At 39.8% G+C, this 15,398-nt stretch overlaps 1 protein-coding gene across 8 annotated transcripts in view; it reads right to left on the bottom strand.

Moving 5' to 3' along the window:
* The window catches only part of Cnot1 (CCR4-NOT transcription complex subunit 1), a 98,711-nt gene that overhangs the window by 493 nt on the left and 82,820 nt on the right, over nucleotides 1–15,398 (bottom strand). For all 8 annotated transcript variants that reach the window (XM_090357543.1, XM_090357539.1, XM_090357542.1 and 5 more), the window contains exons 40-48: nucleotides 12,640–12,888; nucleotides 11,718–11,881; nucleotides 11,084–11,201; nucleotides 9,380–9,481; nucleotides 6,137–6,310; nucleotides 4,357–4,506; nucleotides 3,274–3,454; nucleotides 761–893; nucleotides 211–345 (exon numbers count right to left, since the gene is read on the bottom strand). In XM_090357543.1, the coding sequence (XP_090213669.1) occupies nucleotides 211–345; nucleotides 761–893; nucleotides 3,274–3,454; nucleotides 4,357–4,506; nucleotides 6,137–6,310; nucleotides 9,380–9,481; nucleotides 11,084–11,201; nucleotides 11,718–11,881; nucleotides 12,640–12,888 (1,406 nt within the window). The remainder of the gene's footprint in view (nucleotides 1–210; nucleotides 346–760; nucleotides 894–3,273; nucleotides 3,455–4,356; nucleotides 4,507–6,136; nucleotides 6,311–9,379; nucleotides 9,482–11,083; nucleotides 11,202–11,717; nucleotides 11,882–12,639; nucleotides 12,889–15,398) is intronic.

Below are 15,398 nucleotides of genomic sequence, written 5' to 3'. Positions count from 1 at the left end.
TGCTAGACAGTGGCCTTGAGCTACTTTCCCCTCATGGCTAGCCCCTCTACTACTGAGCCACAGCTAAACTTAGTTTTTATGGTGGTAAACTGGAGAGTCTTAGGGGCTTTCATATCTGGGTGGGCTTTCAACTGTGACCCTAATTAGCTGGGATTATTGTAACTGTACCAATCTACAGACATTATCCTGTTCCTAGATAATTCAACTTACTTTTCAATTTCTGGGGCACAGTGTACAAACTCATGGTTCCAGAATTTAAATGCTGGATTTTTAATCAGCTCGATGAAGGTAATAAGAAGACCCCAAGGATGTGGCCTATTTACAATCAACCGTTCCAAGAGAACCCTAGAAAGGAGAAAGGGATTAATGACTGTTAAAAACTAAAGACAAGAAGTGTTTTCCTAGTCAACTTTATAAGGAATACACATCACAAATAAGATGAATCAGCAAGTTTGTGTATGTCTCACTGGAATCATGCTACTTCTTGATCCTATACATAGTCCAAACAAGCTGAAACATCCTTGACTATGGTTGAGGAAAAGGAAACTTTTTTTTTTTACTTTAAATAGATCTGTGAGACTCAGTGTTGTTCTAAATAATGCAAACTAGACTCTAGCATTGCTAAGAAAGATTTCAATAGACTAGTAGGGACGAAAAGACCACCCGACCCCCCCCCCCCCGTTTTGTCTACAGTTCTATCCTGTATTTACAGTAGTGCTATGTGAAAGCTATAAAGGCATCATTTGGACAAACTTCTCACCTTGTGATCTGTTCCTGGATAGCTTCAGTGTTGGCCTCTGCAAAAAGGTACAGCATGGTGCAGCTGAAGTAGTGAGTATGGCTGTTTGGGTACCGCAGCTGATTTGCAATTGCATTCAAGAAGAGATACCGGCCTAGAAATCAAGAAACTTGACTTAAGACTAGCTTTGAAACACCATCATTATAAGAAAATTGAGGTTTTTTAAAATTTATTTTATTGTCAGGGTAATGAGAGGTTACAGTTAAATTCATCAGGCAGTGGGTACATTACTTCTCAAACATTAATACCTTCTCATGTTTTTTGTCCCCTTTCCTTCCCTCCACCCAGAGATTTACTTTTACTCTTTCCTTTTATAACTATTCTCTAGACAGTTTTCAGTTCTGTGGGATTTTTTGTGCTAATATTTTTAAATACTTAAAAAGAATAAAAATACTGTTTTTCTTAAAATGTTCAAGTCTCACTTATTGCATTCTGCAGATCTTGTCACAGTTGAAAGATAGCTAGACTTGCATTTTTTATGTGTTCAGAGAGCGGTACTACCATTCCAACTCAGGTAGCCTCTGAAAATACCTGTTCTGAGAGCCATTAGTCTATATTATATTGGAATTCGTTTTGAGGAAATGTCTTGCAATATGAGACTGGTCCTGGGCCAGGAGTTTGTACATGCTAGGCAAGCACTCTACCACTAGGCCAAAGACCTGGGTTCAATTCCTTGGCACCACATGCATAGAAAAATGTCAGAAATGGTGCTGTGGCTCATGTGGTAGAGCACTAGCCTTGAGCCCAAGGACAGTGCTCAAGCCCCAGACTGGCACACACACACAAAAAAGGCTAGTCCTGAACCTGTTCTGCCTCAGCCTCCCCCCACGTGCTAGGATTCTAGATGTATACTACCACACGCAGTTTGATTGTAAGCTTCAGCCAATGTATTTGTAAAGCTGTCCAGTGACCCTTATTACCATTTCCTTTCTCATCCCTTCTAAAAGGAGGCAAAAGCTTGTGTATGAACATCAGCCCCTTGGGCTGGGAATGTGTAATAGAGTACTTGCCATGCATTCATGAAGCCCTGGAGTTCGATTCCTCAAAAAGCTGTAAGTGGCACTGTGGCTCAAGTGGTAGGGGGCAAGCCTTGAGCAAAAAGAAGCGCAGCTGACAGTCCAGGCCCAATTCAAACTCTAGGACTGACACTGACACACACACTATCAGCCCCTCAGAGAAGCAGCACCGTGGTAAGGAGTACTCACTAGTGAATAAGCTCACAGATAGTGCCTGGGCCCTGAATTCAAGCCTCATGACCTACCCTCCCCCCCAAAAAAAAATCAGCCTCAAGAATATATAATAGGCAGAAGAAAAGTCCCAGTCATACACTGAATGTGGCAAGGCAAAAAATAGGCACAGAGTAAGTAGTACTGGGGAAAAGTTAGGCTAATAAAACCACCTACACTGAAACTTGACCAAAAGGAACTTTTATTATCATGCTAAAATATAATCATATGCATCAAAAATTGGTTTATTCTGCAGAATTTGGGTCCTTAAGCTTTTTTGCTCAATGCCAGCACACGTTGCCATTTGGGCCACAGCACCAGGTTTGGTTTTCTCTGCTTATGTGGTATGGAGGAATCAAACCCAGGGCATCAAGCATGCTAAGCAGGCACTCTACATCACTAAGCCACATTCTGAGTCCTGGTGTATTGGTACTGGGGCTTGAACTCAGCCTCATATCTGGTTTAGCTCTCGCTCAAGGCTAGAGCTCTACCACTTGAACCACACATTGCAGTTTGCCCACTTGCAGCTCTTGCTTAATTGGAGATAATCACACATATTAGTCTGCTGTGATTGCCTTTGAACCACAATCCCCCGCTTGCTTTCTTTTCTTTTTCTGGTCGGTCATGGGGCTTGAACTTGGGGCCTGGGAGTTGTCCCTGACTCTTCAGAAGTGGCACGGTAGTATCCTCGAGCTGGTTTTCTAGTGGTTAATAGAGATAAGGGTCTCATGGACTTTAGTGCTCAGGCTGGCTCTGAACATGTATCCTCAGCTCTTAGCCTCCTGAGTGGCTAAGACAGATTACAGGCGTGAGCCTCCATGCCCAGCAATCCTCAGCTTTCTAACTAGCAGGATTGTAATACAGGAGCCACATTATCAGAACCAGGTTGATAATTCTATTATTGTTTTTGGTGGGTCATGGGGCTTGAACTCTGGTCCTGGGTGCTGTCCCTGAGTTCAGCTCAAAGATACTGCCCTACCCTTGAACCCCAGTGCCACTTCCAGTTTTCTAGTAGTTAATTAGACATTAGTGCCCGAGCTAGCTTTGAACTGCAATCCTCAGATCTCAGCCTTGCCACCACTCCAGCTCAGGCCGATAATTCTTCATACTTGGTTGTCTTTTTACTGAGGGGAACAGGGTGCAGACTCAGGAATTTTCCTTTACCAAGTGATCGTGTTCTTTGGCCTCTAATCCATTTGCTCTGGTTTACAGCAAGTGTGTGTAGTCAGATTATGCGCGTTCACTCACCCTCTGTATCTAAGTCCACAGCCAGGTTCTGGAAGATGTCCATGTGTGCTGAGTGGGTGATGGTACTCATTGAAGGCGTGCTGCCTTTGTTGTGGATATGGGCAATGGCCTGAGTCCCTACATAGAGCACCAGAGCATTGATGAGCTGGAGATTGTAGCGATTGCCAGGCTCATTGGACACCTATACAAAATAAAAAAAAAAGAAAATAACACCATTTACTCTAAATTCTTTCTATGTTTCTATGGAAGGCTAAACTGCTCTTAGTGTTCCTTGAGTTTTCAATATGAGAACTTTGCTTATTAAGCTTGTGGGTTTTGTTGTTGTTGTTGTTTTTGTCAGTCCTGGGCTTGAGCTCAGGGCCTGAGCATTGTTGAACTTTCTCAAGCTCTAGCACTTGAGCCTTCCCACCACCTCTTTTCTAAGTCCGTGGAACCAAGAAATTGAACCCGGGCCTTCGGCCTTCATGCATGTTAGACAAGCACTCTACCACTAGTCCAAACTCCTGGCCAGTGGGCTTTTTAAAAAACACAACTACTGGGTCGGGAGTTTAGCCTAGTGGTAGTGTTTGCCTAGCATGGATGAAGATCCGGGTTCAATTCCTCGGTACCACATAAAGCCAGAAACGGTACTATGGCTCAAGTGGTAGAGCAATAGCCTTGAAGGAAAGCCCAATCAAAAAAACAGCAACAAAAAACTATCCCTCAAGACAAAAATCAGCTCCTGTGGGAACCCAAACAAATTAACACCACTCTGATCACTGCTATACACTAATGTTTTTCAAGTGAAAGCCTGTACAATTCAGTTATGTTTTAGATGGGGAGAAAGTTGTGGTTGGCTGTGTGGAAAGAGCAATTCCATTTCAAGTTATTTTTATTAAAAGCAAATATCAGAATCCCTTCAAAGTACAGAAAATAATCAAATCAGTCTTACAATTCAGTTAAGCCTACTTGCACCATTAGACATAACATGTCAACATCTCTAATTAGGCTGAAAATACTTCTGAAATGTACTTCCCACATGGTAGATAATTAACAGGAAGTGCTTTTTATGAAACACAGCAGAGTTAAGTCAAACCAACTCACCTGTAGATTGCTGCGCAGATCAGAGAGAAAAGTGACTGGTGATCGAGTTTTAAGATAGGAATCCAAATCCTTTTTGAACTGAGGTGGCATCACTCCAGTGAAATTGGTAAGAATCCGGGGAGCAATGTTAATTTCACTTAGCATGTCCACCTGCCAGAAATTCAAAAAAATCAACAATCAACTGTAGAAGCTAACAACTAATTATACCTGTGCTGGAAAGTGGTGTAATTATATAAACTTATACACATTATGTCATGAAGAGGTGTCTGTGATCTTTTAATAAATCAATCTTTTCCCCCGCTTTGGCCAGTCCTGGGGGCTTGAACTCAGGGCCTGAGAACTGTCCTGAGCTTCTTTTGCTCAAGGTTAGTACTCTACCACTTAGACTACAACACTATTTCTAGCCTTTTATGTGTATGTGGTACTGAGGAATCAAATCCAGGGCTCTATGCATGCTAGGCAAGCTCTCTACCAGCAAGCCACATTCCCAGCCTCAAAATCCACCTTTAATTATAAGAATGTAAATGCATACTACAAAATGAGAGCAAATTCTCATTTTAAATATTTTGGTTAACTAAGGCTCAATTCTTTTTCTGGAGATGTCTAATTTGCAATAGGAACCATCTTTTCCTGAAGTCAAAATTAGGTAAGCAGAATCCTCGCCAAGAGCTCTAAGTCCATGTCAGTGAGATGGACCTTTAAATACAACCTACAGAAAAACACCTGTGAAATATGGGCACTACAAAGTTCTATTCACATGGTCCCAACAATGCCCTAATACTCAGATTTGGGTCTGAAAACCACTGTACATTTAATAACAAAATGATAGGAAAGCTTGGTACCAGGGGCTTACATTTTAATCCTTGTTATTTAAGGAGGCAGAAATCTGAGGATTACAGTTCAAAGTTAGTCTGAGCAGAAAAGTCTCAAGACTGTTATCTTCAGTTACCCAGCAAAAAGTGGGGAGATGAGACTCAAGTGGTTAAGTGCTAGTCATTCATGAGTGAAAAAGGCAAAAATCAATGACTAAAGGACAGTTTACTTAATCTAAAGGTATAACTGCTCTTAACAATACACTGATTATCAAAATAAATACTGGGAAATGGAAACGTGTTTAGGAAAGGAGATTGAAGGAAGAAGGGTGAACAAATGCAGTCATTATGATCAGTGTAACTTATGTAAAACCCGAACATGGTAACTTCAGGGTAAGGACAGGAAGAGGAAAATGGACCAAGCAGCATTGTACTATGAGTACTTATGGAATTGTAACCGCTTTCTACAACTACTTAATTTTAGAGAAAAAAAGTAAATAAAACAATTAGGCCCTGAATACAAGCCACAATATGAGTAGCTGGGCATCTGTGGCTCACACCTGTAATTCCAGTTACTCAAAAAGCTGAGATTTGAGGATTATGGTTCCAAGTCAGCCTAGGCAGAGGGCCCAATTATTAAATTGCCCATCAAAGAACCAGATTACAGCTGTGGCTCAAATAGTAGGCTGCTAGCTAGCCTTGAACAGAGTACTCAGGCCCGAGTTCAAGTCCCAGGGTTGGGTAGGAACAAAAAGGGGACGAAATAGGACAAATAACAACTAGAAACACTGTGAATCAATTTATTAACATCTACCAAAAGCATTATCATTCCCATGAGGATCAATGACCATTATTACCCCATAACAGCAGCTTTGCCTGAGCTTCAGACTATGTGTGTGTAGTGTCAGCCTGCTTATCAGAGAAGTATTAATTAAAATTTTAACTTACTGAACTGTTTGGAACATTACCTTCAGATTAGGAGTGAATGGGTCTGGGAGCCTCATGTTTCTTGGGAAGGCACTCAGGATCAAATTTCTTAACTGGATACAATTGGGTGGGATCACATCACAGAACCCATAATGGTAATCACAGAGGAACTCTGGGAAATCATGCAAAAGAACCAGCAGCACTCTTAGAGTACCCTATTTAAAAAAAAAAACAAAAAACACAAAACAAAAAAAAAGGAACACTTCCACACTGAGAAAAGGAAGTAACATATTCTATTATTAATTCAACTCAAAGTTAAAAGGGCAAAAAGGCAATAGTATACTTTAATAACCAAAAATTTGTAGCCTTTAGTCATTATCCATCAGGTTGTTCCATAAACAGGTTGTTTATCAAAATCTTTACGTCTAGGTATCAGGAAAGCCTAAATGAGGATTCAAACCCTGGTCTTCATGCATGCTAGGCTAGCACTCCCAGCCCTCTGAAAAATATTGTTTTTATTTTTTAAGTTCTTTGCCAGTCCTAGGGTTTGAACTCAGGGCCTGAGCACTGTCTTTGGATTTTTCTCAAGGCTAGTGCCCCTAAACATACACTCTATAGACACACAAATGTTTTATTACATAGATTAATATGCATCTATGACGTATACATTTTAATTATGTTCTAAAACCTGAGTGCCAGTGATTGTATATAGAGATTCCCTTCTTGAGTACTTGTTTGTAAATTCTTTAATTAAAAAAAGGGAAAAAATGGCCATATGAACTGACCATCAAAAAAAAAAAAAAAAAAAAAGAGCAGTTAGTAGCCAGGAAAAGAACTAATGAGAATCAAGAAGAAAGAGAACATAGCAATTAATTCCTTTAAAGTACTTAGAAAAGTGGAAGTGGAGAGGGACAGGGCTGGAATAGAGAGGAGTCAGCAGAGAAAGCACACAACCCCCCCCCCCCCCAAGATTCCTTGGCCTAGTGGTAGAGTGCTTGCCTAACATGAATGAAGACCCAGGTTTGATTAATAGGTACCACATACATACAAAAGACTGGAAGGTGGTGCTGTGGCTCAAGTGGTCGAGCTCTAGCTTTAAGAAAGCCCAAGGACAGTGCTCAGGCCTGAGTTCAAATCCCAAGACTGTTCTCCCTCCCGCACCCCCTGCGGGATTCTTTCCTCCAGGCTCATATCTGTGACCTAGCTACTCAGAAGGCAGAGATCTGAGGATTACGATTGAAAGTGAACCCAGGCAGGTAAATATATGACTTTCTTTTTTGCTAGTTCTGGGGCTTCAACTCTGGGGCTGGGTGCTATCTTAGCTTCTTTTGGTCAAGACTAGCACTCTACCAGTTTGAAGCACAGTGTCACTTTCAGCTTTTCCTATGATTAATTGGAGGTTAGAGTCTCATGGACCTTCCTGTGCAGGCTCGCTTAGAACCTCCATCCTCAGATCTCAGCCTCCTGAGTAGCTAAGATTACACAGATATGAGCCACTGGTAGCCAGCATACAACCAAAATTTTGTTTGCCACTTTTTGTTATAATAACTACAGCTAAATCATACACTTGCATTTAGACAGATCTATTTAAGTGACATGAGTACAAATTTTCTTTAATTCCCTTAGATAAATCATTAGTTCTCCAATATCAATTGCCAAAGTTTTATGCATTAGAATGAGGTGATAAAGAACTATCCTTGAGCAAGACAAAGCTCAGGGACTGGGGCTAGGAGTGTAGCCTAGTGGTAGAGTGCTCACCTCACATGCACAAAACCCTGTATTCGATTCCTTGGTACCACATACATAGAAAAAGCTGAAAGCTGTGCTGTGCCTCAAATGGTAGAGCCCTAGCCTTGAGCAAAAAGTGTCCAAGGACAGTGCCTGGGCCCTGAGTTGAAACTCCACAACTAGCAAAAGAAAACAAAAAGCTCAGGGACTGGGCAGGCCCTAAGTTCAAGCCCCAGGATAGGTGCACACACAAAGATCCTTAAATGACACCTTTAACGCAACCCATCAGAAAGCATCTGAATATATATTACTAAAAGACTTGAACCGGGGCTGGAGTTTGGCCTAGTGGTAGAGTGCTTGCCTAGCATGCACGAAGACCCGGGTTCGATTCCTCGGTACGCCACATACATAGCAAAAAGCCGGAAGTGGTGCTGAGGCTCAAGTGGTAGAGTGCTAGCCTTGAGAAAGTCCAAGGACAGTGCTCAAGCCCTGAGCTCAAGCCCAGGACTGGCAAATAAATAAATAAATAAATAAATAAATAAATAAATAAATAAATAAATAAAAGACTTGAACCTAAAAAGGGAGGGGTGGGAACCTGAAGGCATAGACCCGACAGAGCAATTGTACTACAAGAACCAAGGCTCCATAACAGTACCAAAGGAATGAATTATAATTTAAAATTAAAAAGAAAAAACAATCCCCAAGAAACATGAGTAAAATATTGAGAGAAAAAAAATAAACAGAAAACCCCAATTTATAGAGAAATGGTTAAAAGAAATGCAAATTATATCCTTAATAAAACCCACCATGAGCTGGGTGTAGTGGCTCACGCCTACCTACTCAGGAGGCTGAGATCTGAGGATCATGGTTCAAAGCCAGCCCAGGTACAAAAGACCATGGGACTCTTATCTCCAATTCATTACCAGAAAACAGCAAGTGGTGCTGTGGATCAGGGGTAGGTCGGTAGCCTTGAGCTGAAGAGCTTAGGGACAACAGGAAGGAAGGAAGAGAGGGAGGGCAGGGAAGGAACCCATGCACCAGGCTGGGGGTGTGATCTAGTGTTGAGTGCTTGCCTTGCCATTCCTCGGTACCACAATACACAGAAAAGGCTGGAAGTGGTGCTGTGCCTTAAGTGGTAGAGTGCTATCTTTGAGAAAGATCAAGGTCAGCAGTTAGGCCCTGAGTTCATGCCCCAGGACAAAAAGAGGAGGAAGAGAAAAAAGAGGAAAAGGGAAGGGAAGAAGAAGAGGACTACCACCTGTATTGCCCACCAAAGGAGCTTTGAAATAAAAACAAAAAACAAACAGGTGTGACAAAGACGTGGAGAAACTGGTTTGTTGCTAAAAAGTGTAAACTGGTATAGGCACTTTATAAAATGCAGTAGTTTCTGAAGGTAGACTTAAGCTCAATAAGACCTTACAAAATCCTGCAAGAACAAGATTTTTGTACTTTCCTGCATATTATTAATCTTTAAAAACTAAAAGTCGTATAATCCCAGTTTAAAGTATTTTTGTAGCTCAGAAAGTTATTCTAATTTGTAAATCCAAATTAATTACCTTGTAAAGGATTTGCATAGGTTTGGTGAGCTCCACATTTCTAAGAAAAGGTGCTAAATATTTGAATAAATCGATCAGTAGCTGTGCATACATAGGCCATCCCTAAATGAAAGAAACATACATGAGTTATAATTATACTCAGCTGTGGTTCAGCCAACAGAAACCACCCAAGAAGCTACACCAAGATGGTTGGTAGACTAGCCTTAGAAAAGACTAAGAATTAAGATAGTGGGAGGGGCCAGGAGTTTGGCCTAGTGGTTAAAGTGCTTGCCTAGCATGCATGAAGACCCGGGTTCGATTCCTCAGTACCACATACATAGAAAAAAGCCGGAAGTGGTGCTGAGGCTCAAGTGGTAGAGCTCTAGCCTAGAGAAAGTCCAAGGACAGTGCTCAGGCCCTGAGCTCAAGCCCAGGACTGGCAAAAAAAAACAAAAAACAAAAAAACAAAACAAAAACAAACAAACAAAAAAAGATAGTGGGAAATCACATTTGAAACAAAATGATTCCAGAGATTGTAGGATATACTGCTCCTAATACCTGTAAGGAAATTTAAGGAAAAAAGAGGAGAATTTGATGAAATCCCAGTTCACAAAGAATCCTAGTCTCAACTATTTCTTTTCCCATTTTTAAGTTCTTAATAAACTGAGTTTACAACACTTAACCTAAAACAGGCCCATTTATTATCACTCAACCATGTTGATTATCTTTCATTCTTGGATAATTTTAACTAATGTATTTTATTCCTCCCTTGGAAAGGGAATGCCCTTCTTGAAAACAAAACCAACCTCATTAAAGGATTCCTTTCTTTGGGGGGGAGGTGGGACGCGGGGGATGGCTAAATTCACCTCAGCACATTTTAGTCATATTATTTTTGACTGGAGGTCCAAAGGAAAGAGCTTTAGGTAGTACTTATTTGTTATTTAACTGTGGAATGAAAGCTGGGCATTGGTGGCTCACTCCTGTAAACCTAACTTTTCAGAAGGCTGAAATCTTAGGATCATGGTTCAAAACCAGCCCAGGCAGGAAAAGTCCATGAGACTACAAATTAACTACCAAAAAGCCAGAAATGAATCTGTGGCTCAAGTAGTAGAGTGCTATCCTTGAACAGAAAAACTCAAGGACAGTGCCCAGGCTCTGAGTTCAAGCCTCAGGATTGGCACCAAAAAAAGAGGCAAAAGGAGAATTTCTCTTATTTAACCATACTTCAGATCTAATGTCACAGGTTCAGTTCTTAGAAGCAGCACCTCTCTTCCTTAGTGGTGTTCAACTAAAGTTGAGACAACCTGCAGCATTTAGAATGGGAGCCTATAAAAATAACAAGCACCTATTAACCACAGGTTTACTCAGAAAGTAATTAAGGATTCCACCTAAAACAAGAAACCTTAATGATGTAAAATAATCATTACTGTGTATAAAGCTGTACAAATGGGGAACAAAAAACTCAGAAAGCCTTTAAGAGACTGACAGTGGCCTACAACAAAGCTGAAAATGTAATACCAGTCACCAAAAGACGACTTTCGGGCAAAGGATAACTGAGGTCTTTTTAAGTTTTTCTCCATGACTTGACCCAGTAATATATAGATTAATTCCCAAGTAAGCATGGAAATTGTACAACTGCTACTAAATGACCAGTAGAAATCTCTAGGCAGTGCTAACAAGCCCCAGATACAGTTTTCATCAATAGGAGATAAACTGCAGCCACACCTTCTGCTGTGGCGTATGTGCCAGCATTCTTGCAATAAATATCCGATGGGAGATCAGTTCAAGCCAGGCATATACAAAGCCAGGAGCTTTGGTAGGCCTCAAAATGTGGAATGTATTACTGAAAGAAGAAAAATACAAATTAGAAAGCTCAAACTTTAACACATAAATACACTAGGTAAGCTGCCTTATAAATCAACATTCTTCAAAATACAAACACTCTACTTCTAAAAATATACCACACCAAAGCAACAACTCTTAATAGAACTCTCAGTCAGATATAATGGTGGACTGCCTACAGGAACTGGGAGGCTGAGGCAAGATTTTGTGCTCAAGGCTACATTGTTGGGCCATGCCTTAAAAATAAACAAGCAAGGCACTGGTGGCTCACACTTATAATCCTACCTACTCAGGAGGCCATGGTTTTAAGCTAACTTTAGCAGAAAAAGTCATAAGACTTCCATCTCCAATAAAATACTCAGGAAAGGCAGGAAGTAGTGCTGTGGCTCAAGTGGTATCACTAGCCTTGAATGAAAAGAAGCTCAGGGATAGTACCCAGGATGGGCCAACAAAAACAAAACCCACAAAACTGTAATATACAAACAAAACATAATAAACCCAACAAGACTCTACTCACCAGAAAGCTGTAAGTGTTTGGAAATTAATAGTTTCTAACACATGCTCAGGGGCATTGAGTTCCAAGAGCAACATGATAAAAATTCGATGGTAGGGAAGCTGCTGAAATTCACTTTGTCGAACATCATGATCCTGCAGGAGAACTCCTACTACTATTCCAAGAACCTGTACAAAGTACACAGGACCAGAGCTTGAAAGCAATACAGAAAATCCACCACTTTCAAATGATGTTTCTTTTACCTTAAGCCCTTCATTAAAGGATAGATATCATTAAACAAACAACAACAACAAAAAAACTTGTTTGGAGCCATAGGGACCATGTCTTTGAATGGCTTGCAGTATTTCTTCCTTTTTTTTTTTAAAAAAAAAAAAAAAAAAAAAAAAAAACTATTTTTGGACCAAGCTTGCATATTCCTCATAAATACCCTCCACTGGTTCTCCAAAGCCTTGGATTTTAGTATGGAAAACATTCTGAACAATATAATTCTTCTGATCCACCTGAAGTTGACAAGAAGAAAATGATTTACATTTCTTTGGGCATCTGGCCATCGACCAGATGGCCAGATGACTGCCCAAAAAACTGTCCTGCTCTCTAAATGATTTGCTCAGTGACTAGTGAGGGATCATGAAAGCCCCACGTGGAACATCTTAGACCAAAACTAAGTTCACACACATTTTTGTGCTACTTTAATAGTCACATTTCCAGAAATCTGAATGTGTAAATTGAGCCAATTTTTTCTACTATGGCACTCCAATCTTTTCCTAATGGTTTGATGAATTATACTTATATATTATATCTGAATTTTTTAACTTCAGCATAGAAAAGAAATTATAAAAAACATTCTAGTAAGGGCCCCGAACAAAAAAGTTGAGAAACACGAATAAATTTAAATGGGCAAAGACAATGACAATGGATTTCAGACCTTATTCAGCAGATTAATCTTTGTGACAGTGTTGGTGGCCTCTCCTGAGTGCTTCACTAACAGTGCAATGAGTCGCACAAAGGCATCTAGATTATGGTAACACTTGGCTCGAATCATGGTGGGATTAGCAGCAGGATTGTGCTGCTGCTCAGCCTGAGCACGGTAACTGATTTCAACACACATTTCAGTGCACAAACGAAAAAATCTTGTTATGAGGTCATCAGTCTTCAGTATTCCTTGTTGATGCATCTATCGTGGGGAACAAGAATATAGATATACAATGAGACAGTATGCACAAATTAACTTTGTATGCCTCAGTATGCTGTCATACTTAAAAATATATTCTCATTTATTTCTATTGTCACAATTTCTTAAAAAAAAATGGTTAGGAGGACAACTCCATTAAGGAACAGCGACACAATTCCTCCAGCTTTAAGTACTATGGAGAACAGAGAATGAGAAAGTATTTTCAAATAATTTAGAAAAATGTGCAAATAAACCCAACTTTTAGTGACTGTCTAGATCAAAAGATACTCTGGACAAAGTATCTTTTGTCCTCGGAGTAAACTTAACTACATGTATTTTATTTCTCATAGAATTCAGCACTTTTGTTTTTTTAGTTTATTTTTTTTTTTTGGGGGGGGCAGGGAATACCCATCCTGGGGCTTAAATTCAGGGCCTAGGTATGGCTCCTAAGCTTTTTGCTCAAGGCTAGTGCTCTACCACTTGAGCCACAGTTCCATTTCTGGCTTTATGGTGGTTAATTAGAGATAAGAATCCCCGGGACTGGCTTCAAATCATGATCCTCAGATTTCAGCCTCTTTGAGTAGCTAGCTAGATGTGAGCCACCAGTGTTCAACTGGTGTTTTACTTAAATAGTAACAAGAGATTTTTTGTTGTTGTGGGCCTGGGTGCTGTCCTGGAGCTCTACAGATCAAGGATACCACCCTACCCCTGGAGCCACAGCCTCACTTCCAGTTTTCTAGTGATTAATTGGAGATGAAAGTCTCAGGGACTTTAGTGCCAGGGCTGGCTTTGAGCCACAATTCTCACATCTCAGCCTCCTGGTAGCTAGGATTTATAGGAGTGAGCCACTATGCCTGGGTGTAACAAGAGCTTCTGAAACTCCAACTAACCATCATTAGGGGAAAAAAAAAATCACTAATTTAAACAATAAACAGGTACCAAATGAAAATACTCAGACTGTGGCTAGCCTTTTTAAAATATAGTAAAACTGTTACAATATAATACAATAAAAGGAAAATTCAAATTATTATATATTTGCTTAAAAGGCAGAGCAGAAAAGCCAGTCAGCAGATGACAACAGGAGAATATACATTAAGACTAAAGGAAGAAAATAGCACTTACTTAAATCAAACCTTGAGAAAAAATTATGAAGGTTATTTTAGAAATTTCTAAGCAATTTAATGCCCAATAAAACAGCTAAACTAGTGCAAGCCTAATAACAATGTATCACAATGCCAAGGCAGAAAGTAAGAACTGCCAACAGTAAAATTTGAAGTAAGGGTAAGGGAAAGGAAAGGGTAGGGAACCGGATGGGGATGAGGATGGGACACACTAGTCAACCAGTGGCTCATACTTTCCTTAACTCTGGGAGACAAACATCAGGAACACCAATTTAAGGTCAGCCCAGGCAAAACACACTTTCAAGATCACATTTCAATAGAAAACGGTACCTGTCCTCACAGCAATAATGGGGAGTATAATCAGGAGGACCTCAGTCCAGACCAACTTGGCCAGAAAGCAAGACATAATCTATCTCAAAATAACCAGAACAGCCAGGTGCTGTGGCTCATATCTATAATCCTAACTACTCAGGATGCTGAAACTGGGAAGATTACAACACAGGAAAAAGGACAAGTGTGATACATTCTTTCTCAAGAAAAAGATGAGAGCAAACAAAGCAACAGAAGAGCTGAGACAGAAGCCACATCCATACCCATGAAATAGCAATGATCACAAAACTCAATTGATTTAAAATTTTTCCTCTAAGAAATCAAAATTAAAAATGTGAAGTAATAGCTTTTCAATAAGATGTTTTATAATTTTTTAGATTCTTTTAGTAGAGAATTTTATCTAGTATAGTTTGCTAAGTATCATTTATTTTTAAAAGTAAAAGTAACAACTTCCAGAATTCAAATCACATCTTTCACTTATCAACTGTCATGTATTTGAAAATAGATCTAATTAATCTTTTCTTGGCAACATATCTAAGTTCTGGGTTTAGCTGAGAGAAATGTTAATAAGCAGATAGCTCACCCTGAACAAATATGACATTTATAATATTTAAAAGAAATTTAAAGGCCAATTTAGGATAGAGGGTGAATTTGACTGGTATATAGTGTAAATATGTGGAAATTTAACAATAACTGTCCTCAACTCCCATTTAAGTAATATACACTGAACTTTTTAAGTCATTTCAAGGGCAAGGGCGATCATTCTTGCCAAGTTATATTGCTGTGGGGACACACTGACTATTGTTCTTATACCCTGAAAATCCTGAAAGCAGTCAAGGATGAAGACCAAAAGTAGAACACTAAATGGCACTATGGCTATCTTCCCATATTTTTTTTTAACCTGTTTACACCTGTTTATTCTTGCAATGCCTGAATTTTAGCCAGGGACTTGATTCCATATACTTTATAAATTCAAATTCCCATTTCGCATCAATTTTTTTTTTCTAGCAGGGAGGGAAACAGGGAATCATTGATCGTGGATTTGATCACTAAGTCTGGGCT

The sequence above is a fragment of the Megascapheus bottae genome, chromosome 24 (genome assembly GCF_031878675.1).
Source record: "Megascapheus bottae isolate mThoBot1 chromosome 24, mThoBot2.hap1, whole genome shotgun sequence".
NCBI lineage: Eukaryota > Metazoa > Chordata > Mammalia > Rodentia > Geomyidae > Megascapheus > Megascapheus bottae.
The sequence above is the reverse complement of the archived record's forward strand: the minus strand, read 5'-3'. Positions and strand labels throughout refer to the sequence as shown.